Here is a 25,369-nt window from a genome sequence, read left to right as displayed (position 1 = left end):
CCACCGCTGCGGTGCCACTCCCAGGACTAGTCTGTGCTGTGGGACACTTGAGAACCTTGGAGGCTCGTGAAAGCCACCTCTGCTTCACTCAGCAAATTCAAGAATTTATTCAGTATTTATTGAAAGCAAAATACATGCATGGCAACCAAGTCTCTCCAAGATGCCAGCCCTGTGTTAAGCCTTCCAAAGAATGTGAGAGGATTCTCTTTGTGTCCCAGCAGTGCCTGTGCTGTCCCCGAGAGGCTCAATTTCCTCTGAGGAGGCCTTCATCCAGAGCTATTTGGGGCACCTTAGCAAGAGGGTGGACATAGCTATCCCTGGGGCCTGGGAAGGGGGGCCCCCCCTGACCCTTGCTTCCCAGCCTTGGAGAGGCAGCGGGGAGCACAGGGCGGGGCTCCGGAGGAGCATGGGTGAGAAGGGGTCTCGGGGACCTTTCTGTCTCTGGGCAACCTTTTCCAGTGCCTCAAATCGGGGCCTGCAGGAACTGGGACAATGGATAGGAAGGGCCTGGAGGGGTGGAGACCTGGGAGAGGACAGAGGGAGACAGCCCAATGAGGGCAGGGGGATGGGGCAAGGAGAAACTGATGGGGCCAGAGGTGGGCGCGGACGTGTGCTGGAGCGCATCAGGGCTTGGTGGGGAAGAGCAGACAGGTGAGTTGCCGGCTGCCGCTTTGTCTGTCCACAAGGGGCAGGGGGTGCTGCATGTAGTGCTGGATCATGGCAGCCACAGAGGAGAAGCGCTGGGCAGAGAGGCAAGGCATCGGTGAGTCCCTGGAGCCTCATGCTAAGAAAGACTTCCTGAGGGAATTGCTGGCCTCTGGCGAGAGCGCTTGTTGATATTTTCTAAGTATTTTCCTTCCTGTTTGTTTCATGAAGCTCCACTGCCACTGTGCTACCCAATTCCAGGCCTTGTACAGCTTACCTGTGACTACACCCCGGGGCATGTTGTTGGCCAAATCGTATTTCCAAGGCCAGATGGAAATAACCCTGGGGACTTGCCTCTGCGCCCCCCCCCCCGCCCCCCGTCCTCCAGCATGCGGAGCGGAGCAGCAGGTCACTGTCTCTGGTTTGCAGCCTAGCAAGTGCTGGGCGCCAGTTGAATCCCAGCACAGACAGGAGTCTGGACTACCTGAGCCCTGCCCTCTTCCCAGCTAATTCCCTCCAGGTACAAATGCCCCCACCTAGGCCCTGTGCAGACGGAGACGTGCAGGAGGAAGCGCCTTCCCCAGAGGAAGGCAGACCTCTGGGGAGGGATTCGGGTCACTGGCCACTGCCCTTTCCAACCCACTCCAGAAAAACACAGAATGTGGGTTTTTCCCTAGGCAAATACCCCTGGCTAGGCCCAGGGCACTCCTTTGCTGTGTCCCTGTTCCCTTCAGTCCCCTACCTCTTCCAGCACCCACCTGCTCATGGTTCCTGCTCTCCCGGCCCAGGGCATAGGGGCGCCCACCATCCAGCAGCCGGATGGGAATGTTGAAGACCCGGCCATGGAGAAGCACTGCCAGGGTGAAGGGCTGGGAGCCATGAGGGCCTGAGCTGGGGCGCACGGTGTAGGCCCCGTCCTGTGGAGGAGACCCATCCATCAGCCTCATCTGCCAAGCGTCCACCTGCGGCCCTGACCATCGATGGCCATCCCCCGCCCCTTGCCCCACTGTCCCTGCCCGCTCAGCCAGCCACGGCCCATGAGCAGAAGGGGTCCCTGAGAAGGCCCAGGGACTCTGAGGTTGCCCACCTTTTGGCATCGGAGGAGGGCACTCTCGACAGCATGACGGTCACAGTTCCCTGCGTACCAAGGCTGACCCAGCAGGCTGCCGTCCTACACACATATACACACACACACACACACACACAGGCACTCAGAGGTGTGTGTGCTGGCAAACTGGATGGGGGTGGGGAGCAGAGAACCCCAGGTGCAGTTATTTGTGCTCACAGCTGCCTTCCCCAGACTGAGCCTGTGTGCGCTGAACAAAGATGTGTCGGTGCCTGGTACCCAGCATGGTGCCACGCACACATGTTTAATACATGTTCCTTGCACTGGTGGACACCAGCCCCAAAGGATTCCTTGCAGGCCTCCTCCCCAGCCCTCTCCTAGCCCCTCCTCACCTCAGCAGCTGAGATGCTTCTGATGGGAGCTGCAGAGGAAAGAGAGGAGCTCCTTCCTGCCGGAAGAAGCAGATTATAGAGCTGGGGCTGGGAGGGGATTAGACAAAGGAGGCTTGGGGCCCAGCTGCAGGGGTGGGGAAGGGGGAGGGGGCGAAACCCAAAGCAGGGCACCCAGGGTTTCACCCCTCCTCTCCAGGTCTTGGTCTCCGGTAGGACCTACCAGCTAGGCCACACGTGGCCTCCAAATGAGGGGTAGCCTTGAGGTACAGACGGGGAGCCTCCTGCTTTGATGCAGACCCTGGAAAGTGCCCAAAGGGGTCTCCTCAGGCCTGCTCTCAACTGGAGTCAGAGCTGCTGGGACCGTCTCAGCAAAGTGGGGCATGAGCTGTGAGCTCAAAGTGGCTGTGAGCATGTCTGTGACCACAGAGCTATGACTAGGGTGGGACCTGGCAGGACTCCCCGGGGTTTGTGCTAAAGATGTCTCTACTTACCTTTAGAGGTGGCATTCAATGCTCCCTGAGACACAGGAGGTCTGGTCAGAAGCAACTCAGCCCTGCAGGCCTGCTTCTCTGGCCTGAAGTCCCCCCCCGACACTCCCTCCCTCCCAGCTCACTTCCCCCCTGACCACAAGCCTCTCACATTCTGGGCTTCCTGGGGGGCTATGGTGGGCCTGTGGGAGGAAAATTGGGGAACAGAGGTCAGAGCCTTTACTCCCTTCAAAAAGAAAAGCCCAGTAAACCCAGAGATCCAGTGTTAGGGCTGGGAAGCCTGAGCACATCTCTCTCTCTCTCTCTCTCTCTCTTTCTCTCTCTCTCCCTCTCTCTCCCCCTCCCCTCACACACACACACACACACACACACACACACACACCCATGATAGGACACTTACCTGTGTACTACTGATGTCCTTGGCAGAGGGACTGGGAGCATCGGGTCCTGGGAGCTCAGAGTCTGAGGCAAGGCAAGGACTAAAGCAGAGGGCAGGCCCCATTGGGCCGGGAGCGAGGTGAGGACACCTCCTGGCCGGGGAGGGGCCGAGGACAGTGGCGGGGCCTGCTGCTTCTCTGCGGCCTGGGCTTCCTGGGAATCCTACCAACCAGGCTGCAACAGCTGGGCGGTCCCCCACACAGGCCTTGTTCTATGGGGTCCCTCCCTTGTGGCCACAGTGGGAGTCAACCGGGACCAAAGGTGGAAGTATGTGTGTCTGAAGGCAAATGTGTGTTGGTGGGGGTGGTAAGAGAAGACGAGGGGAGAAAATGGAGTCAGAAGAATGTGTCACAGTGCGGGCAGCTGAGAGCCTCAGGGCATGATGGATCTGGGGCGGAGGGAGGTGTTCACCTGGATGGGGCTCACACTCCAGGTAGATGTCCTCATCAGGTTTCTTTGCAGAGCCTGGCACCTAAGGCAGGGAGGGATGTGTGGGACCCACGGTTTGACAGGTGAATGGGAGGGGGGCGGAGCCGTCACTGGGAGTGGGTGAGGCTATTGGCATCTCACTCCCCACTCACAAGGTGAACCTCTTTCTGGGAACCAACAGGGATGATTAAAACTGTTCTTTTGCCTGGAAGAGGGACGCCCCACAAACATCTTCCCTTTCAGAGGTGCTCTCAGGCTCCAGCTCTCAGAGACTGTGGGTGACCAGGAGGGGCTCTGGGCAAGGCCACCCCCAGTAGCTGTGGGTAGCCACCCCTGGGACAAGTGGCTTATACCCTGCCAGGGGCCTGCGGCCAACAGGGAGGGACTCAGCTCTGGGCCTTTTTCTGTGGTCTCAGGGACATTTCCTGGCTCTCCCAGGCACCCCACACGCCAGAGCCCTAGAGCGGGAGGCGGGGACGGAAGGGCTGCTCACCACTTGGGCTGACGCAGTCCACTCTGGGCGGGAAAGGAGAGGAGCATCAGTCATAAGCGTGGGGAGAAAGGAATTGAGGGAAACGTGGGCTTAGGAAGAGAGGAGCATCCTTGGAACTTCCCTGGGGGTATCCTCAGAACGAGCATTGAGGCCCCAGTGGAAAGCCACCCTCGCCACCCCCCTTTCCAACCCCGGGGGGCCGCCTGGCTTGGCCTCCCAGCTGATTTGCCAGGCTTGGCTCCAAATGCCTTTGGGCTGCTCCAAAAATCAAACCTCCCTCAAGGTTATGAAGGTTCACCAACCACTGCGCATGTAAAACATAAATGTGCCTCAGGTCAGCTGTCTGACCTTGGGCAGGAGGGGGCTGCCCCTCCGGGGGCCACTTTCAGACAAAAACGTGCTGGCGAAGGTCCCTTCCTGGTCTGACATCCAGGGTTCTGGCATCACGGGCCTCCAGGCATGTACTTTATGGGAGAATCTCTGAACAGTGGTGGCAATAGTGACATGAATGGAATCAGAGGGCCCCTTTGATGGGGAACGACAATCAGATGTATCTCAATAGTGAGGGTCCTTCAGGCAGAGCCAGGCTGGCTGTCAGGCCTCTTCAGCTGGGATGCCCCTCGCCTGACTGGAGCCCACAGCGGGCTCTGCTTCTATGTGGCCTCAGGCAAAGCATTTCATGTCTGGGGCCTCAGTCTCCTCAACTGCCCACCTTGGGGGCAATCGGCAGAGCAGGGGAAAACAAGGACCAGAGCTGGGGGAGTGCAGTGACCAGGTGCAGCATGAGACCAACTGTAAGGCAGCTCAGCTCTACCCTTGTGCGGCTGGATTCCCCTCCTCAGGGTAGAGGAGTGTGTAGGCCCCGGAAAGAGAGAGGATGTCCCCATTACCTCGCCCCCCAGAGGGCTGTCCCTGCTTCAAGGCCTCCTGCAGGCTCAGTGCTGCCTTCAGCTGTGGGCACAATGAGCGGTGAGGCAGAACCAGGAGGGGCGGGGTGTGGAGGGGAAATTGAGGCATGGGGCGGGCAAGGATGGCAGGGCCACTGCAACACAAGAGTTAAGGTACAAAGGGGGCCACTCTTCCCTTTGCCTCAATTCTATGGCTCTTTCTTTGTTGTGAATCTGCCCTTGTTTTTCTTTTTATTCCAATAAAGTAAATGGTGAAAGCGGTAGCTTTCAAAGCCCATAGCAGGCTCATGCGGGAATGAGAGCTGGCAGTGAGTGGCAGCTGAGTGGGGGATTTCGTCACTCTTCAGCGGGGAAGGGTTCTCAGGCCCCAGGGTCCAGGGAGGGGCAACAGAGCCTGTTTTGTCTCCTTCCCCCCCCCCCCCCCGCCCCGACCTTCCCATCTCTGGCCAGAGGGGTGAGTGCTGGGTGATGCTGACTGGGAGGATGAAAGGACCAGGCCAGACAGATGGGAGCAGCAACCATTCACAAGGTTCAGGCTTCTGGTGCATCTAATTTTTCAGAGGCCTCTTGAGTGCAGATGTGGGAGGGTCTTGCAAATGAGATGCCTCTTAGATATCTATTCCCTGGGAAATGGTAGCCTGGGGTGGGGCCGATGGGGAAGGAGGAGCTTGTGCAAGCGGAGGCTATTCACCTTTTCTGACTCGGGCTCCAGTGCCGGTGGCTTGGATGGGCCCAGGGGTTCAGAGTGATCTGGAAGAGACCCCAAGCATTGTGAGTCACTAGGTTCCTCCCATGGAGGTTCCCATTTTCCTCCCGCCCCCACCTAGCCTCTATTTCCTCCCCCCTCCTTCTTTGCCCTCCTAGCTCACTGGCATCCTGACAGCCCTGTCTCCATGGCAACTGGAGGCGGCCAGCTTCCCTGCCCCCATCTGGCCCAGCCTGGAGAGCTGTGGGGGTGGGATGCCAGTGGGTTCTCTGGCCACCTCTACACTTGCCCTGAGTCTGCTGGGATCTCAGAGAAGGAACGTCAGGCCCCTGGGACCAAGCCGGGCCTCCTGCTTTCCCACTGTTGCCGTGGTTACACTGCCCCTCCAGACTCCTCTCCCTTTCCCAACTTCCGCCTTCCTTCTCCCCTCCTCCTCCCTTCCTTCTTTCCTCCATTTCTCTCTCTCTGCTCAGCCAAAGGCCCCAGTACCCACCAGCTGAGGCCTCCCTTCACTGCCCAGCAGACACAGAAGAGATCAGGCCTGCAGCCTTGCCCTTGTGGGGACCCTCCTGCCCTGCCCGACCACCCAAACTTTCTGCCTCCACTTCCCAGCCCTTACCCAGGTACAAAGAGTCCTCTTCGGTGACAGGAAGGTGGGCAGGGGCCAGCTTCCTGAGCAGAGCCTCACAGGGGGGCAGCTCATATTCATCTTCCTCCTCTTCCTCTTCTTCCTCCTCTTCCTGCGCCTTTGAGAAGGGGTAACGTGCACCCGGGAGGATGGGAGAAGCGCAGGAAGAGTGGTGGCCCCTGCCTCCCCCGCCCCCAACCCCAGGCTCAGCAGCTGGACTTACCCTGTGTCTCCAGGTCCCTGGGGTAGGCAGAGGAGATGGGCAGGGGATATCTGTTCTCCAAACTGAAGAGTCTGGACAGGAGACCGATGAGACTGGCCTCATCTTCTCCCAGCGCACCCCCCCCCCTTTGTAGCACAATGACTTACTCTCTCTCCCCAACATAATAAACCATCTGCACTTGTACAGCAGGCCTCAGTGCTTCGTTCAGCTCAAAGGAACCATTCATGACGGGCCTTTCCAACACGGCAGCCGGGCCCGTGACGGGCATTGCGGAACAAGGGCGCCTCCCAGCTAGCTGCCTGTTGCACCTAAGCCAGTCCCCTACCCCCTGCACTCCTGATTCTCACCAAGACGGGTGGCAGAGCTAGGCCACAGTGACTCAGCAGTGCTGGACTATGATGGGCATGGATGGAGAAGAGGCAGCTCAGGGGAGACTCAAAATTGCAAGGGACCCTGTTCTGCCAGACCCCTCTTGCCCACTGTGCCACTTACCTACACATTTGGAGGGTGGGAGGGGTGGCCCCGACCTGTAATCAGATCATAGTCAACTCTGCCCAAGCGACCCTTGAGTTTTTGTCAGCCAGGCACTGCACTATCCCAGGACATTCACATCCATGACAATGTGAACAGAGCCCCTTGGAGCTATGTGACAGCAGCCTGGGACAGCACAACAGGAGTTAAGAATATGGGGACAGAGCTAGTGTCCCTGGGTACAGGGCTGGGTGCGTTAGTGCCCAAGGGAAGCTGGTAGTGGGTGAGCCCTCGTGCTGACAGGCCGGTGGAGGCATCTCACTGGGTGGCCAGGGAGGGCCCAGGCAGAGCCAGCACAGCTCCAACGATGGCCGTGTCCAGGAGAGGAGTGGCGAGGTGGAGACAGGAGAGAAGGGTGGGAGGAAAGCGAGGAGCTGAGTACTCACCGGGGCTTGCTTCCCCTGAGCTTGTCCTGGAAAGAGTCAGGGAGGGGGATCGGAGGTGGTCAGTGCAGCTGGATGCCTTTCCCTGCCCAGAGTCTTGGGCTCCCAGGGGTGGGCAGGTGTGTGGACCTGGGGCTGCCCCAGAACCATGTCTCACCATGGCCAAGGTGAAGGAGCTGTGCCTTCCTAAAGTCCAACCTCTGCCACAAAGGGCCTGGGGACAGAGCCCCTATTGTTCCCATCATTTGCATCTTACAAGCACCTGGAAGGTGGGCCTGCTGTGGCTTCCAACCCCAGACCAACTCACCCACTGCCACTCCCAGGGTCCAGCCCCAGCCCCCGCCCCCCTGCCGCCCCCTCTTCCCCCCTCCCCCCACCCCACATGGCCTCCCACAGTTGTGCTCTCCAGCCCCTCTGCCCCATGGGAGGAGGAGCTCTGCCCTCCACACCCAGCCTGCAAAGTTAGACATGGGTTCAAAGGTTTCTTACAGCTCTCTGATCAATTTCCCCTCCTCCTAGAGGCTCAGATGCTCCTGGTCAGCCGGACCAGGCCCTTTCCCCATTTACAGAGGACGTGACATTAATGGGCAGATCCAATTAAAAACAGGAAATTGTCCTTGCGGACACTTTTCTTAAATCCTTTATGCCTGCTGTCATTTGCTGGTGAGTCGTGATCGATGACCAAGGAAATGGAGGTTAGTAAAAAGCTCAGAGATGTGCAGTCCTATTTAATTTTACAGCTTCCTTTTCTGATGGGTATATTTGTTCAGACAGTAGGTATTTATTGAATATCCATACACTATACACCAGTCGCTGTGCTGAAGATGCTGTAGGAAAACTAAACAGACAGGCATTACATGTGTATTTCCTCAAGGGATTCTCACAATAGCCTCATGATGCAAGAACTAGTTTTATCCCTGCTTTTTAGATGAGCAAACTGAGTGTGTGAGTCAGCTCGGGCTGCCGTCACAGAACACCACAGACTGCGTGGTTTAAACAACAGAAATCTATTTTCTGTTCTGGAGGCTACAAGTGCAAGATCAAGGTGTCATCAGGGTTGGTTTCTGGTGAGAGCTCTCTTCCTGGCTTGCAGACAACTTCATGCTGTGTCCTCACACGACCTTTCCTCTGCGCTTGCATGGAGAGCGATCTCTGGTGTCACTTTCTCTTTTTTAAACTAATTAGCCGATTTATTTATTTATTTTTAAAATGTCTTTAATCTTCACCCGAGAACTTTTTTCTCATCGCTTTTACTTTTTTAAAGATTTTATTTATTTTTTTAGAGAAAGGGGAAGGGAGAGAGAAAGAGAGAGGAACATGGATGTGAGAGAAACATCGATCAGGCTCTCATACATGCCCAACCAGGGACCGAACGCACAATCCAGGCCTGTGTCCTGACTGGGGATCAAACTGGTAACCTTTCATTTTGCTGGATGTTGCTGGATCCTACTGAGCTACACTGGTCAGGGCTCTCATCAGTTTTAGAGAGAGAGAGGAAGGGAGAGAGAGGAACATGAATGCAAGAGAGAAGCATTGATTGGTTACGTCCTGTACGTGCCCAAACCAGGGATCACAACAGCAACCTATGTATGTGCCCTGACTGGGGATAGAACCGGCAACATTTTGGTTACAAGATGATATTTCAAACAACTGAGCCACACTGGCCAGGGCTGGTGTCACTTTCTCTTATAAGGACACCAGTCCTGTTGAATCAGGACTCATCCTTATGACTTCACGTAGCCTTAATTACCTCCCTAAAAGTTCTATCTCCAAATACAGTCACACTGAGGGCTAGGGCTCCAACATACGAATTTTGTAGGGACACAATTCAGTCCATAGCCTGAGAGACTCTGAGAAGTTGAGTGATTTCCCAAGGTGATGTAATTAGTAAGTGTTGAAGGTGGGATTCAACCCAAAGTTTGCCCAGCCCAGTATGCAAACAACTGAGCCATCCTGCACTTCATCTAGGACTGGGTCCTGACCCAACTTTCCTGTGATGGACTTAGATGTACGGCACTTGGATTTCCTTAATGAGCCGGTGACTTCCAGGTGCTCTGTTACCTGAGTGAATTTTGGAACTTTGACTTCTGGGAAGAGTTGGAATAAAAAGAAGGGATGGAGCCAGGTGTCTGATTCCGTTTAAACCAAGGAATGAAGAAACACAGACCGGGATCATGAATATAAGAACTTCCTAGGGCACTGTAACTTTCCTTTGTTTATTATTTTGGTGATGTCCTGGCTGCTGGCACAAAGGAGAACTGAAGGCCTTGTGCTTACATCTGTGGAGGCCATGGTGCTGGGGGCACTTGGGGGAGAGTGCCATGGTTCGAACTGCCACAACATTCAGAGATGGAAGACCAGATGATTCCTGAGACCTGCAGGTGAAAGGGCACTTAAGAAGCCAAGGGTCTTTGGGGTGGCTTAACAGGGAGCCCATTTGGTACAGTGGGAAAAAGTGAAAAAACAAAAGAAGAAACAGTCCAGGCCTGGAGCCAGGGCTGGTGTCTCCTCCCTGACCTCCACTCCCCAGCTGACCTTTGTTCCACACTTGGACCATAAGGCAGGGGGCTACTAAGCTCACCCAAGGACCTCCTATGGAACCAGAGTCAGCAAATCAAAGGGCTGCTTTCCATACGTGCCCACACCGGGAACCTAGGTATATACCCTGACCAGGAATCGAACCCTCAACCTTTCTGTTATTGACGATGCTCCAACCAACTGAGCCACACCAGCCAGGGCAATCAATACAGATTTCAAGGAGACTTCACATACCACCCCACTGCAAACACCAAACTGAATGGGTTTCCCAGTCCATAGTGCCTTCAATTCAGCCCCACCCTCCCTCTGTTCAGGGCTTTGCATAGGCAAATGCCAGGGCCTGGGTGAGCCAAAGGGCCCCAGGAAGAGGCTGGAATCCATGTCATCTTGGTAGGGTCACTAGCCTGGACAGATCAGGGAGAAGGAAAAGGAAAGGAGGCCTGCCTCACGGCTTTGTGCCCCTACAGCCAGTCCTGCAGGCCTGCTTCTTGCTAATTGCACAGGTGGATTTGGACATCCTCTTTCTCCAGCTTTGGCACAGGATTGCTTTGTGCACCACCTCAGTTATTCCTGTGGGTTGAGTTACTAGGAGAATTTCTGGAAACACAGTTTGAAGGTTTCAGTGCCCTACTGTCTGGCAGCACACGACTGCCTGTTCTATGGTCCTTCCAAAGCACAAAGTGATTGTCCACATTTTTCAGATCTCACGTTCTGATTTCTACCGAGAGCAGCCTATAATTTACAGGCCCAGGGTAGTCTAAGTCTACCTTAAGGAAACAAACATCTATCTAAAGAAGTATTTCCCTAGTTGCTTGATCATAAGAATCACTGGAGGACTTGTTAAATGTCTTAGACTCCCAGGCCTTCCTGAAATCTTAGAACTGGATGCTCCAGGAGAGAATTAGGAATCTAGATTATGTCTAACAGCACCCGAGATCAGTCTTGTGATCAGTCAAGTTTGAGAAAGGCTGTTCTGTAGGAGTCTGAGGAGATGCAACTCCTAGGACACTTTGAGCATCACATACAGCCTTTAGCTCATTGGGAACACAAGGATCCCAGCAGAGAAGGAACACGACACAGACCTTGCTCTCCAGGTACCACTATGAGTGATGGAGACGGCAAACCCGAGGAGAGGGCCAGTTTCTCTGGGCTCCCATTTCCTCCTGTGGAAATGGGGATATTAATAAGGCGCTCCTCCTGGCGGGGGCGGGCCGAATGACATGAAAGCATGTGAAACACACGGTGCATGCACAATAAATGTCAGCTCTTTCTGAGCGGTGGTGCTATGGCAGGGGTGGCTGTCAGCAGACAGAGAAGGTGGTGATGTCTAACTGGGATCCCTGGTGTGAGCGCAGTAGGGAGCACTGTGAGGAGGAGTGGTTTCTGAGGACCTGAAGGAGGACAGGTAAGCAGGCTGTGGCTAGAGGTCCCAGATGTGAGGGGTGCGGCCCGTAGAACAGGAGCTGCTGAAATAGAGGCGGTTGGACCCCTAGAGAACTGAAGGGGACATCTGCCTTCCTGCATTTCCATTCTCCATTAAGAATCTTGCTTTCTTTCACAGAACCCAGACGAGGCCTCCCAGCCTCCCTTGCAGCTGGGGTTGAGGCATTCTGCCAATTGGATGCCCTCGTGCTAGACTTTGAATGTGAAGCAGGCACCAAGAGGACTCCACTCTGAGGAGAAGTGACAGCTATATCCTGTTTCCAGAGACCAAAGAGACTGAGACCCCAGTGGTACCACCCAGGGCCTGGGTCAGTTGTGCTGGCAAACGGCGGTGTTTGTGCCCAGAGGTGCCTCCACGAGGCCAGCGTGGCTGTGTTCCTGACTGGTTCTCTAGCCCTTCCAGAAAGGCTGTGAGCTACAGAATTCTTTCAATCAATTATTTTTCAGCCTAAACTAGAGCTCTAATTTAGAGGGGAAAGTGCAGCATCAGTGAGATCGCCACGTGGACGCCAAGAGTCTCAACTCTGCAGCCAAGTTTATGTACCTCCTGGGAAAGGGAGGCCAGGTAGAAATGTGTCATAGCTTTACATTTCTATACTCTTGAGACATTTCTTATGACAAACATTAACTTTTTATGATTAAAAATATTGGTCCATCTCTCCCTCTCTTTCTTCCTTCCCCTTTTTCTGAAAATAAATAAAATCTTTTTAAAAAATCAGTCAACACAAATATCTTTTTTTTTTAACTTTCACCCAAGGATATTTTTTCATTGCTTTTAGAGAGAGGGGGAGGGAGAGAAACAGCAACATGAGAAAAAAAACATTGATTGGTCACTCCTCCTACGTGCCCAGACCGGCAACCTGCGTAAGTACCCTGACCAGAAATCCAACTTGCAACCTTTCTGTTAGAGACAATGCTCCAACCAACCAGTCCACACCAGCCGGGGCAATCAATACAGATATCTAACCTGAGGAAGTGCTGGGAGCAGAATGTCGTGGGGGCAGGTTGGGCCCTGACAGTGGGAGGTGAGGCCAAGGGCAGGGTCTGGGAACATGAGGCCACCGCAGGACAGCCAGGTTTCCCTTGGCCAGAGAAGCAGAGGGAAAGGGTGCTGAGAATACAAAGACTCTTCTCCTAGAGGAGTGGGGATCCATTGGGGCAAGTGGAAGGAGTTGGGTAGAAAGAGGGACAGGCTTGGAACAGGCCTGAACATGAGGGCATGTGGAAGGGAGACCCTGAGAGTGAAGAACTAGGTCCTGCAAGGGGTAAGGGAGAATGAGGCCCTCAGGGTATTTTTACCTGAGCAGGTGTTTAAGCTCCAATAAAACTCTGTCTGTGGTTGGGTTAGTTAATGTCAGGAATAATCTTGAAGCAAGGTGGTTGGCAATAGAGAGAAAAGCGCAGTGAAGGGGACTGTTGGGGCTGGTTTAGCACCAGCTGGCAGAGACCCCTCTTCCTCTGCAGCCCACTGTCCTCCCGGGCCTGCTGAGTCAGCTTACTTGGGTGGCAGCTGTAATGGGAGACGGAGGACTGATGGGCAGGTGGACAGAGGCCCAGACAAGCTCCCTAAGAAGGGTCTCTGGCTCCTATTCCTCCTTGGTGCATGATTTTTTTTTTTTTTTTTTTTTTTTTGGCTGCAGCTTCCGAGATTTTTAACAGACCCTTCCTCTATCTCTCCTGAATGTGGACACAAAACTTGGTGTGTAGTTTGTTTTTGTTTTTCTGAGTAGTATGCTAGCTTTCAGTAGGTTCCAAGGGTTAGGGTAGCGGCTGAAAGTGCAGGTTGGCTCTCCCTGGCCTCCAGGGTGAAGTGCAGGAGCTGGCACTGCTCTGTTCCCTCAGCCCCTACGGTGGGGGCGGGGGCGGGGGGGCTTTGTTTCACACCCTCTGCCCTTCCCTGTTCTGGAACTTTTACGCCAGCAGACTGTGTCCTGGGACAGCTCTGCCTAAAATCCTTGAGTGACTGCCCATGACTCCTTGAATGGAAACCAAATGCTTCTTGTTGCCTCGTAAGATCAGGCCCCTACCTGCTTCTTTAGCCCCAGCTTCTCCATTTTTTCCCGTGGACTCACTAACACCCTCCTTCTCTCTGTGGTTCCACAGCAGGAGCCCCAGGTGGCCCATTCTTCACCCTATTGGCTTAAGGAAATTTCAGTTGGGAGAATTTAGATCTTTAAAGGAAGGTGCTCTTAATGTATAGCAAAACAGTAAAAAAATTAAAAAAAGGACTCTTCTATATGTATACTTCAAAAACCATTTACCATCCCTCCCAAATCCACTCTCCTTATGTCTGCACCTGGCCGTGTCCTCTTCATAGGTGGCATGAGCACACTCTCCTTCCCCCAGACCCAAGCCCTCTCCCCTCCACCTCAGCTCCTTATTTTACAGATCGCCATAGCTCCCTCAATTGCTCTTAATCTTGATCTGTTAGCCCCCTGCCCAGATTCTATCCAGGAAGGAGCCCAGGAGGTGCCCCAGTATTTGGGAAGCACGGGTAAGGTGTAAAAACATAGCGTTACATGGTTCTTTCAAGCCCTAAACAGGCTCCTTCTTTAAAAAAAAAATTGATCTCAGAGAGGAAGGGAGAGGGAGAGAAGCATTGATGTAAGAGACATTGATTGGTTGCTTCCCCTACGCTCCCTGACCAGGGATCAAAACTGCAACCTTTCTGATAAACAGGATGAAGCTCCAACCGACTGAGCAACCCTGCGAGGTCCAGGCTCCTTCTTATCTGGGGGCTATGCACCTTCCGTTCTTCTGCTGGAACACTCTGGCCCCTTCCTTCATTCCATAGCTTAAGCTTGGGGTCCCAGACCAGAGCAGTCTGGCCCCCACACTCTTGGGGCTCCCACCACAATTAAACCTACAGATTTATTTCAGGACTGAACTATAGACTCATGCTCAACTGTAAGCTTTCTAAATGGGTAGCAACTCTGTCTGTGGTTCACTGCCAGATTCCAAGAGCCCAGCCCACAGCTTGGCTCTCACAATATATCTATTGCAGCTGCGGATTCAAATCTTACTGAAAGCCCTCCTCCCCACAAACATCCTTGGTTTCTGTCTTCTAAAAGGCCCATAGCTTTCTCCTTTCTTGTCCATTGGACACCAGCCACCAGACCTAGAGCGAGCAGTGTCCAGAGCCCCTTTCCCTGTTACCTGCAAATACCCGCTTCTCTCACTGCAGACACATTACCAAGGACTCCTCTCCTGGTACCTTTGACGCATCTGGCCGGCACCATACTGGGTCCTTTCCTCTACTTACCTTCCTGAGTGTGGAGGGAGGCGCACATACTCCTCCTCGGCATTCCACCCCCTCCCCAGTTCCCCTACTCCCAACTCCCTGGTCGGTTGTAATATGGCTCTGCTTAGGCTTCCTTCTTGTAGAGGCCGGTCGCCTGGCCTCTCCTATTCCTGCTGCACCCTTGTTCCATCCTCTTAAGACTGGTGAGCCAAGAAAGACCAGAAAACCAGCCTAGCCTTCTCCCTCCGCCTGAGGAAAGACAAGACACTGACGTTCCCGGATGTGTCTCCATTCCCACATCCTTCCTTGACGGGTGTGGAGGGCCTGGCGATCACCTTCCCCACCTTTACCAACGGAAACCTGAGACTAAAGCGGAGATGAATGCTCGGCCTGCGGCCAAGGCCATCTCATTACGTACACAGGACCAAAGCCCTCAGTCCTTCACCCCAGTCCAAGACCTGAGCAGTGGTTCTACGGGAAAGGGCGATCCCTGGTGGTGACGGGAAGCATGGCGGCCTGTCCCTCACCTCCAGGACTGGCTGACAGGAAGGGGCGTGGCCTGCAGGACCACCAGACAGGCTTAAATATATCACCTGTTATTGATACAAAGACCTTGCTTCACACCTGGCAGAAATCTGCTAAGTCCTATACAAATGCAAGATTTAAAAAACATGCACAAACAATATTAAGGCAAAAATTCAACCATAATTCCACTATATGTGGAAGGTGTTATTAAAACGGTAAATTTTATGATTTTCAAATGCCAGGCTTTTTCCTTTTTATTGAATTTACTGGGGTGACACTGGTTAACAAAATTACACAAGTTCCAGGTGCACAATTCTGGACAGCACATCCTCTGTGCACTGTACTGTGTTCACCACCCCAATTCAAGTCTCTTTCCATCACCATTCATTCCCCCTCTACCATCCTCCACCTCCCCCCTTTAAATGCCAGTTTTAATAAACATTTATTAAAAACATTTATGTGCTAAAGATATCTCTGCTAAAATGGGAATCCTGCAGTTGTGCCAGGAAGTGTAACCAGTGCAGGTACAGGCACTTCCATGTACATAAAATGTATGTTCCTGAGTGGCTTGCAAAGTCCTGAAGGGGAAAGAACCCAACTTTTAGGACACTGTACCCTTGGCCGCATTCCCTATAATGACCTAATAACACTGCCCTGTGACTTTAAGTGCATCCTGCTGGCTGTATATTCAGGAAGCAGGGATGGGCATTAAATGGCTTCTGGCACATCGTGCGCAAGTAACACAGGCTCTTACTGATTCAAGGGTCGGGTGCGATGCCCTGGAATGCAGAAGCTCTCTGTGGAAGGAGAGAATGGGCTCTTATTAACGAGCCCAGGAACTGGGGCAATGCAAGTCTCCAAGTTTCTATGGTATCTATCTTTTGTGTCTAGTGGCAGAGAGGCTACTGAACAAAAGCCTGGTTGTCTTAACAGAAATGCTGGGAAAACCAAACTTTTGAGAACTTCCCAGACAAAAATGAGCAAGCTTAGAGACCACCTGACCAGTTATTATAACCCCAACTTCTGCTAGCAAGGGAATCTGAGCAATCCGTATATCCTCTCTGGAACTGTTGCTAACTTATTAAATGCAGTATTTCTAGGAAGTAGCTGGTCTCGAACTACCTACAGAAGAATAAAATCTCACTGACATTAGAAGGTCCTTGCTATAAACTGGGCCCGTTCCTATCAACCTTGATGGTGAGGGACATAGCAGTGTATGACCAGATCAGAAAGTGTAAAAGCTGAAAATGAGGTTGAAGACACAAAGTCCAATGTGTTGCTGGTCACTGTGGTGTCACTGCTCCCGATACAGGTGTAACCTGAATCCCCACTTGGGAGCCAGAAATCAGCTGAGAAGAGGCCTCTGGAGAGACTGCCCTGGGCCCGGCGGGTGAATGAAGCCGGGCGTCAGCACAGCTCATCCCACCGAACAGGCTGGACCCCCGAGTTCCTGACTTGCACTAAAGGGTTTCGGTAAGTCCTTTCTGCAGCGCCACAGAGGATCCTTGGGTAACTTAGGAAGTTAGGACGAGGGTTCTGGCGCCTGAGCCTGAGGTGTGAGCCCAGCACTTTGAGAGAGCTTAAAGTTGCCAGGTAAGGCTGAAGCGTGGGCCCGAACACCCAGACCTACATACCAAGCCGCCTAAGACCCAAGCCTTCCCTGGGTTTCTGCAGGAGCCCTGCAGGCCACCCAGGGGGCCTAATAGGCTTAGTCCCTCCTCAGGGTCGGGGACGCTCCTCCTTCCAGGAAAGGGAGTTCGCTCCAGGGGATGGAGGAGAGGTCAGGGAAGCGCCCTTGGCGTCCCCCCGAGTCGACAGACCAAAGCCCCCACCCACCATCACTTTCCCCCGCAGCCCCAGCCGAGAGACGAAGGCGGGGCGGGGCTCAGGTTCGCGACGGAGGGCTCGGGCCGGCAACCCCACGACGGAGCACTGTGTGCAGAGCCAGGGAGACGGGCTTGCGCGGAGAGGACACCCCCTTCTCCATTTCAGGGGAGCCCCCGCTCGGCGACAGAGTCCCCACCGCGCAGAACGCTGTCTTCCGGTCGTGAACGTGCCCCTCCTTGAGGCCTTGCCCCGCAGCCCAGGCCTGCTGGGAATTGTAGTTCCAGGGGGAGGGGCGGGGCCAGGGCGGCAGGGCGGGAGCGTGCGTGTGTCTGCGAGTGAGTCCCGACGTCCCCAGCGGCGTTCGTGTGCTCCTGGCGGCTCCCGTGGTGGTCCATGGAACCTGGGCTTGGCGCGGGGGTCGCAGCCCACGCCTGCTGGGATTTTAGTCCCTGCCTGGAAGGAGGAGAGGTCTTAACCGGGCCGAACCCGTAGTGGTGCCCCCCTTATCCCTCGTTTTCCTGCGTGCCTAAATCGAAACAGAAGGCCTGCAGCGGGGCTCTCCGCTCCAGCCGGACTCCCCATGGCCCGGACTCCCCATGGCCCTTCCCGCTGGCCCGCCGCCCTGCCATGTATCTGCAGGGGAATAATGCAGGATCCGCCTCTAGGTGGGCAAACTGAGGCACGAATAGAAAGACTAGAGAAAAAGGCCCAAGTGAGGCTTTGGCCTGGGAGGTCCAGACCAAGCACGATGGGTAAGGCTGGGCTAGGAGAGGGTCCAGAGCCCTTTCAGTTCTTAAAAGCCTGTGACCAATACTTTCTTAAAATGAGTAGAACCACCCGCAACTGGCTGGCACATCAGAACTGATAACAGGGTTGACAGATAAAAATTTTTATTTGCTAAATTTGACAACCCTACAGATGGAGTTTAGGGTGGGAGGAAGCATCTTGTGACCAAGAAAACCAAGAAATGGGGCAGTCCTGGCTCATAGGTTTGCGTTGAGGGTCAAATGGTGTTTGTGTGTGGGGTCGGGTATTTTGTAAACTGTAAAGGCCAGGGCATGAGTGACTACCAGGATCTGAACCTGAAGCACTGGAATAAGGGTTCTGGACCTTCAGGAGCCGCCCTTTAAATAGGAAGGTACAGTTACTATAATTATGTAAGATGTCCCCATTAGGAGAAGCTGGGTAATAGAGACATGGGAACTCTCTTTTTTTTAAGTGGGGTACAAATGTGTCAAGGACGGCATTGCCACTCAAAGGTTACAAAACTCCTTTGTTTTTTGTTTGTTGACAGCCTTATTGAGGGTACAATATTTTCTAGTTTATGCACAGTGTAACCACGACCACAATGTAATGTTAGGACATTTTCATCACTTCGGAAAGAAAGCTGTATCCATTAGCAGTCACCCCCTAAGAACCTCCCCGTTCCCTCCAGTTCTAGGCAACTACTTATCTTTCTATAGGTTTACCTATTCTGGACATTTTATATACATTGAATTATATAATATGTGGTCTTTTGTGACTGGATTCTTTCACTTAGTGTGATGTTTAAAAGTTTGTCCAGGTTATAGCATGTATCAATACTCCGTACTATTTTTGCAACTTCTTGTGAATACATTTTGAAATAAAACTTAAAAAACAAAAACAAAAAAAAAAACAAGGTTATCTAGAGGGTGAGCAGAAACCCAGATGGCACTAGCATTCAGTGCGGAGAGCAGGGTGGGCCTGGGGAGAGGAGGAGACAGAGAGCGGCCTGGCAGGGAGGAGACGCACGGTCTCAGCCCAGCTCCACTGTAGTAGGCTGTGAGCAGGGCGGGTTGGGAGGAGAGGCATGGGATCCCCACCACCTAGCGCTCAACCTATTTTCTGCCACTTACTAAGTGGGTCCTAGAGCAAGTTATTTTGACCTCACTTTCTTTATCTGTAAAACGAAGATAATAAAATAACTACTTTAGGGGGTAAATGGGAGAGTTAAGTGAAAAATTATATAAAGGAGAGTGCCTGGCATATCGTGCCAGCACTTAGCTCTCATGACCTTACAGCTGTGGTGAGGATCTGGTGTGACCCTGGGCTTGAGGGGTAAACCTGCCCTCTTGTGTCCTCCCTGGGAACCAGCCCCCCCCCCCCCCCGCTGCCCCAGTCACTCTATCCTTCCCGGCCACCACAACGCTCCCCCCTGCGCTCCTCCTGGCCTGCTCATTCCTACTGTACTGGACAGTCCCACTTTTCCAAGAAGTCACTATGGAATTCCAGAGTGTCACTCTCCAGGATGCCTCTGAGCATCCAGCAGTGGTTAAAAAACAGGAACAACAACAAAATACTTTCGAGCCTTGAGATTTATGCAGAAAAATTGGCCATTCAGGGCCCTGGCCTTTCCTCAGAACTGGTTGCGATGATCTAGAAAGATTCATTGCAGATCAAATTTAAAGGCTAGAAGCATCGTGAGTCAATGCTGTCAAAGGAATATTCTGGGGAATTTTGATGTTGGAATTTTTAGGGATTGTGACAGATCCCTGTCAGTCCCACAGGATGAGGAAGTGCAACAGCTCAGCCTAAACTGTACTTCTAAGCTGGAGCCAGGAGAGCCAGAGACTCTCCTTGTCTAGTGCTTGCATTTTCCTGGGAAACTGAGGCTCAGAGATGGTTGTGTGGCATGTAGAGAACTCCCTTAGGGGGAATCCTTTGCAATTTCAGGAAATTCTTAGCCCTGGAAATCAGTTCATAGCCTGGGTCCATGGACACAGAAGAAAAAAACCTGGCCATCTTTGGCACTCTCAGACCTTGGCCAGAGCCCAAGCAGCCAAGCCCGGAAGACAGTGTCTGATGCCTCCCTGTTTTGGTTTCTTTCAGCCAGATGTTTGTCCTAGAAATAGGAGTTGATTAAAAATAATGGTTACTCATTCTGTTTGCGGCCATTGCTGAAGCACCAGCAGCCAAAGTGAAGTCCAATCCCTTTCTGATTTCTGATGGGGGCAAGAACCGTAAAAGGCATTTCAGTGCACCTTGCCACATTCCCAAGAAGGTTAAGTCTTCTCCTTTTTCCAAAGAGCTGAGACAGAAGTACAGTGTTTGATCCATGCCCATCTGAAAGAATGGTGAAGTTCAGGTTGTGTGAGGACACTACAAAGAGCAGCACATTGGCAAAGTAGTCCAGCTTTACAGGAAGAAATGTCCTCTACACTGAATGAATGCAAGGGGAGCAAGCTAATGGTCCAAATGTTCATGTGGGCATTCACCCCAGCAAGGTGGTTATTACTAGACTAAAGCTGGATAAAGACCGCAAAAAGATCCTTAAACATAAAGCCAAATCTCTCCAAGTAGAAAAGGAAAAGGGGAAATATAAGGACAAAACAATTGAGAAGTTGTAGGAATAAAGTAATCTTATATACAGCTTTCATTTAAAACCTGTTAAATGAAATAATGATAATAATCACCACCACCACCACCACAGCCTTTGCACATGTCCAGGCCCTTTTTCAAATTACCTCCCATAGGTTTTGTCAGCGATCCCCCACATTTCCCCAAGGTAGGAGGACTGGGGTATCGTCCTCATTTTAAGGACAAGGAACCTACTTAGGCAACTTTCCCAAGGTGACAGAGGTTGGAGCAGTACTAGAATGTAGGGATTTTACTCTCTAATCTGTTCAAACATCAGTAAAATTTTTTCTGGCCCTGGCTGGGTTGCTCAGTCAGTTAGATCATTGTCCTGATGCGCCAAGATTGTGGGTTCGATCCCCAGTCAGGGCACATAAAAGAATCAACCAGTGAATGCATATGTGGGCAGAACAACAAATTGATGTCTCTCTCCCCCTCTCCCTCTCCCCTTCTCTCTCACTCTCTACCGCCTCTCTTTCTTCCTCCCTCTCTTCCTCTGTCAAAAAAAAAAAAAAATCAATAAAAATTAAAAAAAAATTGTTTTGAGTGTCTATTACCTGCTGGGCGCCCTGCTGGGTCCTGGGATCACAAGGATAACCTGCCGTGGTCCCTGTGCTAGAGGAGTTAACTGGTGGAAGAGGCACTTTCTGTGGATGGTGGTGGAGGAAGTGCTTTATATCTTGGTAGGAATATCTTGGGTGACGTGTTTGCATATATCAAAACTCATTCAACTCTATACTTATGATTTGTGCATTTAACCATAAATTTTACCTTAAAAAATATAGAAAATGGAACTGCTCTGGAAGAGCTATACCTAGCAAGGACTTAGTAGCTGTCTGGAAGCAGGCCAGGGGTTGACCAGGTTGCCCATGGGTACAATTCCACCTTTGTTAGTGGAGTGTGGCTGAAAAGTGTTCTGGAGGCCGTAGTCCCAAGATGGTCCAGTGACCTTGATGCCCAGAGCATGCAGGGAACACCGAGGAGGGAGTTAGGGATTATTACATGTTTCAGAGGAGGGGTTTATAAGCTGAGTCTGCAGGCAAGCAGATGGGCAGAGGAGGAAGGACAAAGGGAGGGAGAACCGTCTCCAAGCATTCCTCAGCGGGGTGTGGTCGCCCAGCGTCACCGGTCACCCGGATGGAGAGGGGTAGAACCAAGCTTTGAATGTTTCCCTTACCCCAGGCCCCATCAGTGGCCCTTGGAGAAACTCATGTTGGTTTCAGAATTTTGAAGATGGTTCCCAAGAAAGGAAAAAGCCCTATTTCCACTGTGTCAGGGAACCAGAGCCATGCCCTGACCCTGATGCCTTTTGTCACCTGACGTCTCTGTGGGGTTTGCCTGATGCTCATGGCTCTCGCTGTTTAGAAGCCAAGGTGGAAGGCAGGTCATTTGCTGTCTGACTAACTTCCAGAATGTCTGGCCTCCTGATGCAGACACTGTCTAGACTACTTCCTCTGAATGGAGAGGAAGAGGGTGAGGTGTTGCGGGTCTAGCACCAGCCAGGGTTAGAATCCTGGTTTTACTGCTGAACTGACAGTGTGACCCTGGACAAGTTATCCATGTGGACAAAAAGGGGGCCACCTACTAAACCTGCCAAGGTCAGGGGAGGCCCACCAGGCAGGACTTGCAAACTCAGAGACCGAAAGTAGCCACACAGGATGGTCTGAATATGAAAATTCCTAATTAAAAGTGAGTTACAGCCCAGGCAGGTGTGGCTCAGTGGATTAATGGCTGACCTGGGAGCCAAAAGGTTGCTGGTTCGATTCCTGGTCAGGGCATATACTTGGGTTGGGGGCCAGATCCCCAGGTGGGGCGTGCAAAAGGCAACCAGCGGGTGTTTCTCTTGCACATGGGTGTTTCTCTCACTCTCTCTTTCCCTTTCCCTCTCTCTAAAAATAAATTTTAAAACTCTTCTTTAAAAAAAGCAACTAATGAATGCATAAACAGGGGGAACAACAAATCGATGTTTCTCTCTTTCTCTCTGTAAAAAAAAAAAAAATCCGTAAGTAAAAAATTTTAAAAAATGAGTCACAGGTGATCACATCTTAGGTCTGCCGCTTCCTTGACACAGGTCATTCTTTACTCTGAGTGAGCCTGTGGTCTTGCATCTAAGGTAAAATTCTTCTGAAATGTCAAAGTAATCTCCAGACCCCTCAGGGCACACCCACCACCAAAGCTGGAGACCATTGTTATCTTGTTCCCCGAATACCATCTCCATGCGCTGTAAATGTTAACTACCCTGTACCACCAATGTAAAAGAAGCATGTGTCTCTGTTTTACCCTTTTTCCATTCTGAGAGGTTTCCCTGCTTTGCTTTCTCCCACCTCTCTAATCTACCAATAAATTTCATGTAACTCCACCCCCCTTACATCTCCTCCTTTTATTCTAATGTGTAAAATAAACTGTCATTTTCTGAGTTTGTTGAGGTTTTACTTTTTGGCAATTGTCATCAATTTGGCTCAAGTAACTCATAAAAATTCTTTACAGGTTTGGACATATTTAAAGTTTTTTTCAATTACTGTTGACATTCAATATTATTTTATGTTCTTTTCAGGTATACAGCATAGTGGTTAGATAATCATATATTTTACAAAAACAACCCCTCACTGATATTTTCAGTCCCCACTTGGCACTGTACATAGTTATTACAATATTCCTTACTATATTCCCTGTACTTTATACACACCATAACCATTTTTTAACTACCAATTTGTACTTCTTAATCCCTTCACCTTTTTCACCCAGTCCCTAAAAGGACAAAGCTGGTGCCACTTGCTATCAGGATACCATTTGCCGAGCAGGCCTATGACCTTGTTAAACATGACTGTCATTTTATTCTTCTGAGCTTATGTCCCCAGGACTGGATGTTACTAGAAAGCAAGAACAGAGTGTGACTAATCGCTCCCACAGCAACAGGCAGAAGATAACGTTGGGACAAACTACAGCTTATACAAAACCAGCCATGCCTCTAACAGCCTCTGTTACAATGCCTCTAACATCTCAGCAGTCACACCACAACTCCCCCATCCTTTTATAATCCAATAAAAACTCAAAGCCCCTTCACTGCTTGTGCATTTCTTTGTGCCTAGTCCCTTTCCACTCTTGGGAAGTGAATAAACTTTGCTCTCTGCCTTTTGTTCTCTTTGCAAAGCCCATGTCACCAACCACCCTAATAGCCCCTTAACTGCCTTCTCCTTTGGCAACCATCGGTTTGTTCTCTGCATCTATATATTTGTTTCTGTGTGTTTTTCCCTTTATTTTGTTCTTTAGATTCTGCATTTAAGTAAAATCATACGGTATTTACCTTTCTCTGACTGACTTATTTCACTTAGCGTAATACCCTGTAGTTTCATCCATGGTGTTGCAAATGTTAAGATTTCCTTTTCTTCCCATATAGTTGATACACACACACTGATTATATATATTACAAAGTTGTAATATATCTTACATATATATGAAATACATACATAAATTCATATATATATATATAATCTCACAACTTTGTAATCCAGTTGTCTGGTCTGTTGGTGGGCACTTGGGTTGATTCCACATCCTGGCTACTGTAAATAATGCTGCAGTGAGCATAGGGGTGCATTTTTCTTTAAGTTATTGTTTTGGGTTCTTTGGATATATACCCAGAAGCAGGATTACTGTATCACAAGGCAGTTACATTTTTATTTTTTTGAGGCAACTCTACACTGTGTTGTACAGTGGCTGCACCAATTTGCATTCCCACCAACAGTGCACAAGCGTTCCCTTTTTTCCACATCCTTGCCAACACTTGTTTGTTGAGTGATTGTTGACAGCCATTCTGACAGGTGTCAGGTGATATCTCATTGTGACTTTAATTTGCATTTCTCTGATAATTAGAGAGGTTGAGCATCTTTTCCTATGTCTCCTGGCTATCTATATGGGTTTGGATGTTTTTCACATCAACATTTCCTTGGCATAGTCAGCAGGATTCCAAAGAAACCCACCTAGGACCACCCTGCAGACCTGGACCTGGTGCTAGGTACAAGCAGGGGCCCACTGTGCCCCACCAGCTCCCTGCTTTGCATTGAGTAAACTTGGATGAGTTTTTCCTAGAATTCCAGACCTCCTTGGTTTAAGGTATGAGGCCCTGACTTTGAGCCATTCTTATAAAGTAAAAAAATCCTTGAGGTAGCACTAAAAGTTAAACATTGAGATAACCTGGGCTAAGAATAAGGGTTGAGATAACTCAGAAACAGGAGGGAAAAAATGGGTGACTGGTTTTTAATTTTGGCTTTTCGATTGGAGTTGATTATGGGGAGTCTGAACAAATTGTTTTGCTGGATAAATGAGTCTGAACTTGTTCAGCTCCAGAGATAAGGGGCATTTACTCCCTTCAGCTTGAATATCTGGTATTTATATGTGACAAAGAATCTATGTAGAGCCCTGGCTGGCATGGCTCCGTGGACTCAGTGCGAGGAAAAGGGTCACCGGTTTGACTCCCAGTCCGGGCACATGCCTGGGTTGCGGGCCAGGTCCCCAGTAGAGGGTGCATACGAGGCAGCTACACATTGATGTTTCTCTCCCTCTCTTTCTTTCTCCCTCCCACCTCTCTAAAAATAAATAAATAAAATCTTAAAAAAAAAAAAAGGACCTGTGTGGAGATGTCAGAGAGTACCCCTCAAGGTATGCAGGGCCCTGCAGGGAATTCCAACACAACTGTAATTAAATAACTGATTCATCCAGAGACACGCACATAAAAAAGTTGGTTCTATAGTGCTCTAAGTCCTCACAGTTGTATTAGACAGCTGGGGAGAGAACAAGACTCGTGAAGGGTGGACGTGACTTGGGAGGTGACAGCCCCTTGGAGTTCAACCCATAAAGCAACGCAGTTCAACCCACCCCTCAATATTCCTTGACATTTCTTCAGACTGCAGATCTCAAAAGAAAACCAAAATTAACACGGGAAATCGTGCCACCAAGGCTGATAAACCCCTGGCCCCCAGCCCTGTAAATACTCCTGTAGATGTATAATTCACAGGGAGTCTTTACTTGCAACTGCTTACAGAAATGGGAAGATGTATCTAGAAGTAATATTAACTTAAGAAGGCCAAAATGGA

General features: G+C 51.1%; 2 protein-coding genes and 1 pseudogene across 2 annotated transcripts in view; 2 read left to right on the top strand and 1 right to left on the bottom strand.

The window, feature by feature from the left end:
* Positions 1 to 195: 195 nt before the first annotated feature.
* On the bottom strand, positions 196 to 13,365 carry SH2D6 (SH2 domain containing 6). The gene is made up of 16 exons (XM_054577693.1): positions 13,339 to 13,365; positions 7,334 to 7,359; positions 6,909 to 6,943; positions 6,417 to 6,487; positions 6,185 to 6,299; positions 5,551 to 5,609; positions 4,842 to 4,902; positions 3,952 to 3,974; positions 3,441 to 3,501; positions 2,992 to 3,070; positions 2,743 to 2,773; positions 2,595 to 2,619; positions 2,104 to 2,159; positions 1,733 to 1,816; positions 1,404 to 1,562; positions 196 to 740 (listed from the first exon to the last, which is right to left on the bottom strand). Exons 1-16 carry the CDS (start codon positions 13,363 to 13,365, stop codon positions 624 to 626), a joined length of 1,029 nt encoding a protein of 342 aa, XP_054433668.1. The 3' UTR covers positions 196 to 623.
* A 3,153-nt stretch (positions 13,366 to 16,518) lies between these two features.
* The window catches only part of CAPG (capping actin protein, gelsolin like), a 35,766-nt gene continuing 26,915 nt past the window's right edge, over positions 16,519 to 25,369 (top strand). The window contains exon 1 of the mRNA XM_054577625.1: positions 16,519 to 16,550. The gene's annotated coding sequence lies outside the window, so the exon portion shown is untranslated. The remainder of the gene's footprint in view (positions 16,551 to 25,369) is intronic.
* Positions 19,810 to 20,272, top strand: LOC129073989 (60S ribosomal protein L26-like; annotated as a pseudogene).

The sequence above is a fragment of the Pteronotus mesoamericanus genome, unplaced genomic scaffold (assembly GCF_021234165.1).
Source record: "Pteronotus mesoamericanus isolate MK-2021 breed Mesoamerican mustached bat unplaced genomic scaffold, CSHL_Meso_final contig_44, whole genome shotgun sequence".
NCBI classification, from domain to species: Eukaryota; Metazoa; Chordata; class Mammalia; order Chiroptera; family Mormoopidae; genus Pteronotus; species Pteronotus mesoamericanus.
This window is presented reverse-complemented; position numbering and strand designations above follow the sequence as displayed.

Bases quoted from the DNA above. Each gene is read 5' to 3' on its own strand.
- SH2D6 (XM_054577693.1), bottom strand. From the start codon at position 13,365: ATGGAGAAGCTGGGGCTAAAGAAGCAG. The intron at 6,944-7,333 runs GTGAGTACTCAG...ATCTGATTACAG, and splicing joins CTCAGGGGAAGCAAGCCCCG to GTCGGGGCCACCCCTCCCAC. The intron at 5,610-6,184 runs GTAAGGGCTGGG...GGTCTCTTCCAG, and splicing joins AGAGGACTCTTTGTACCTGG to ATCACTCTGAACCCCTGGGC.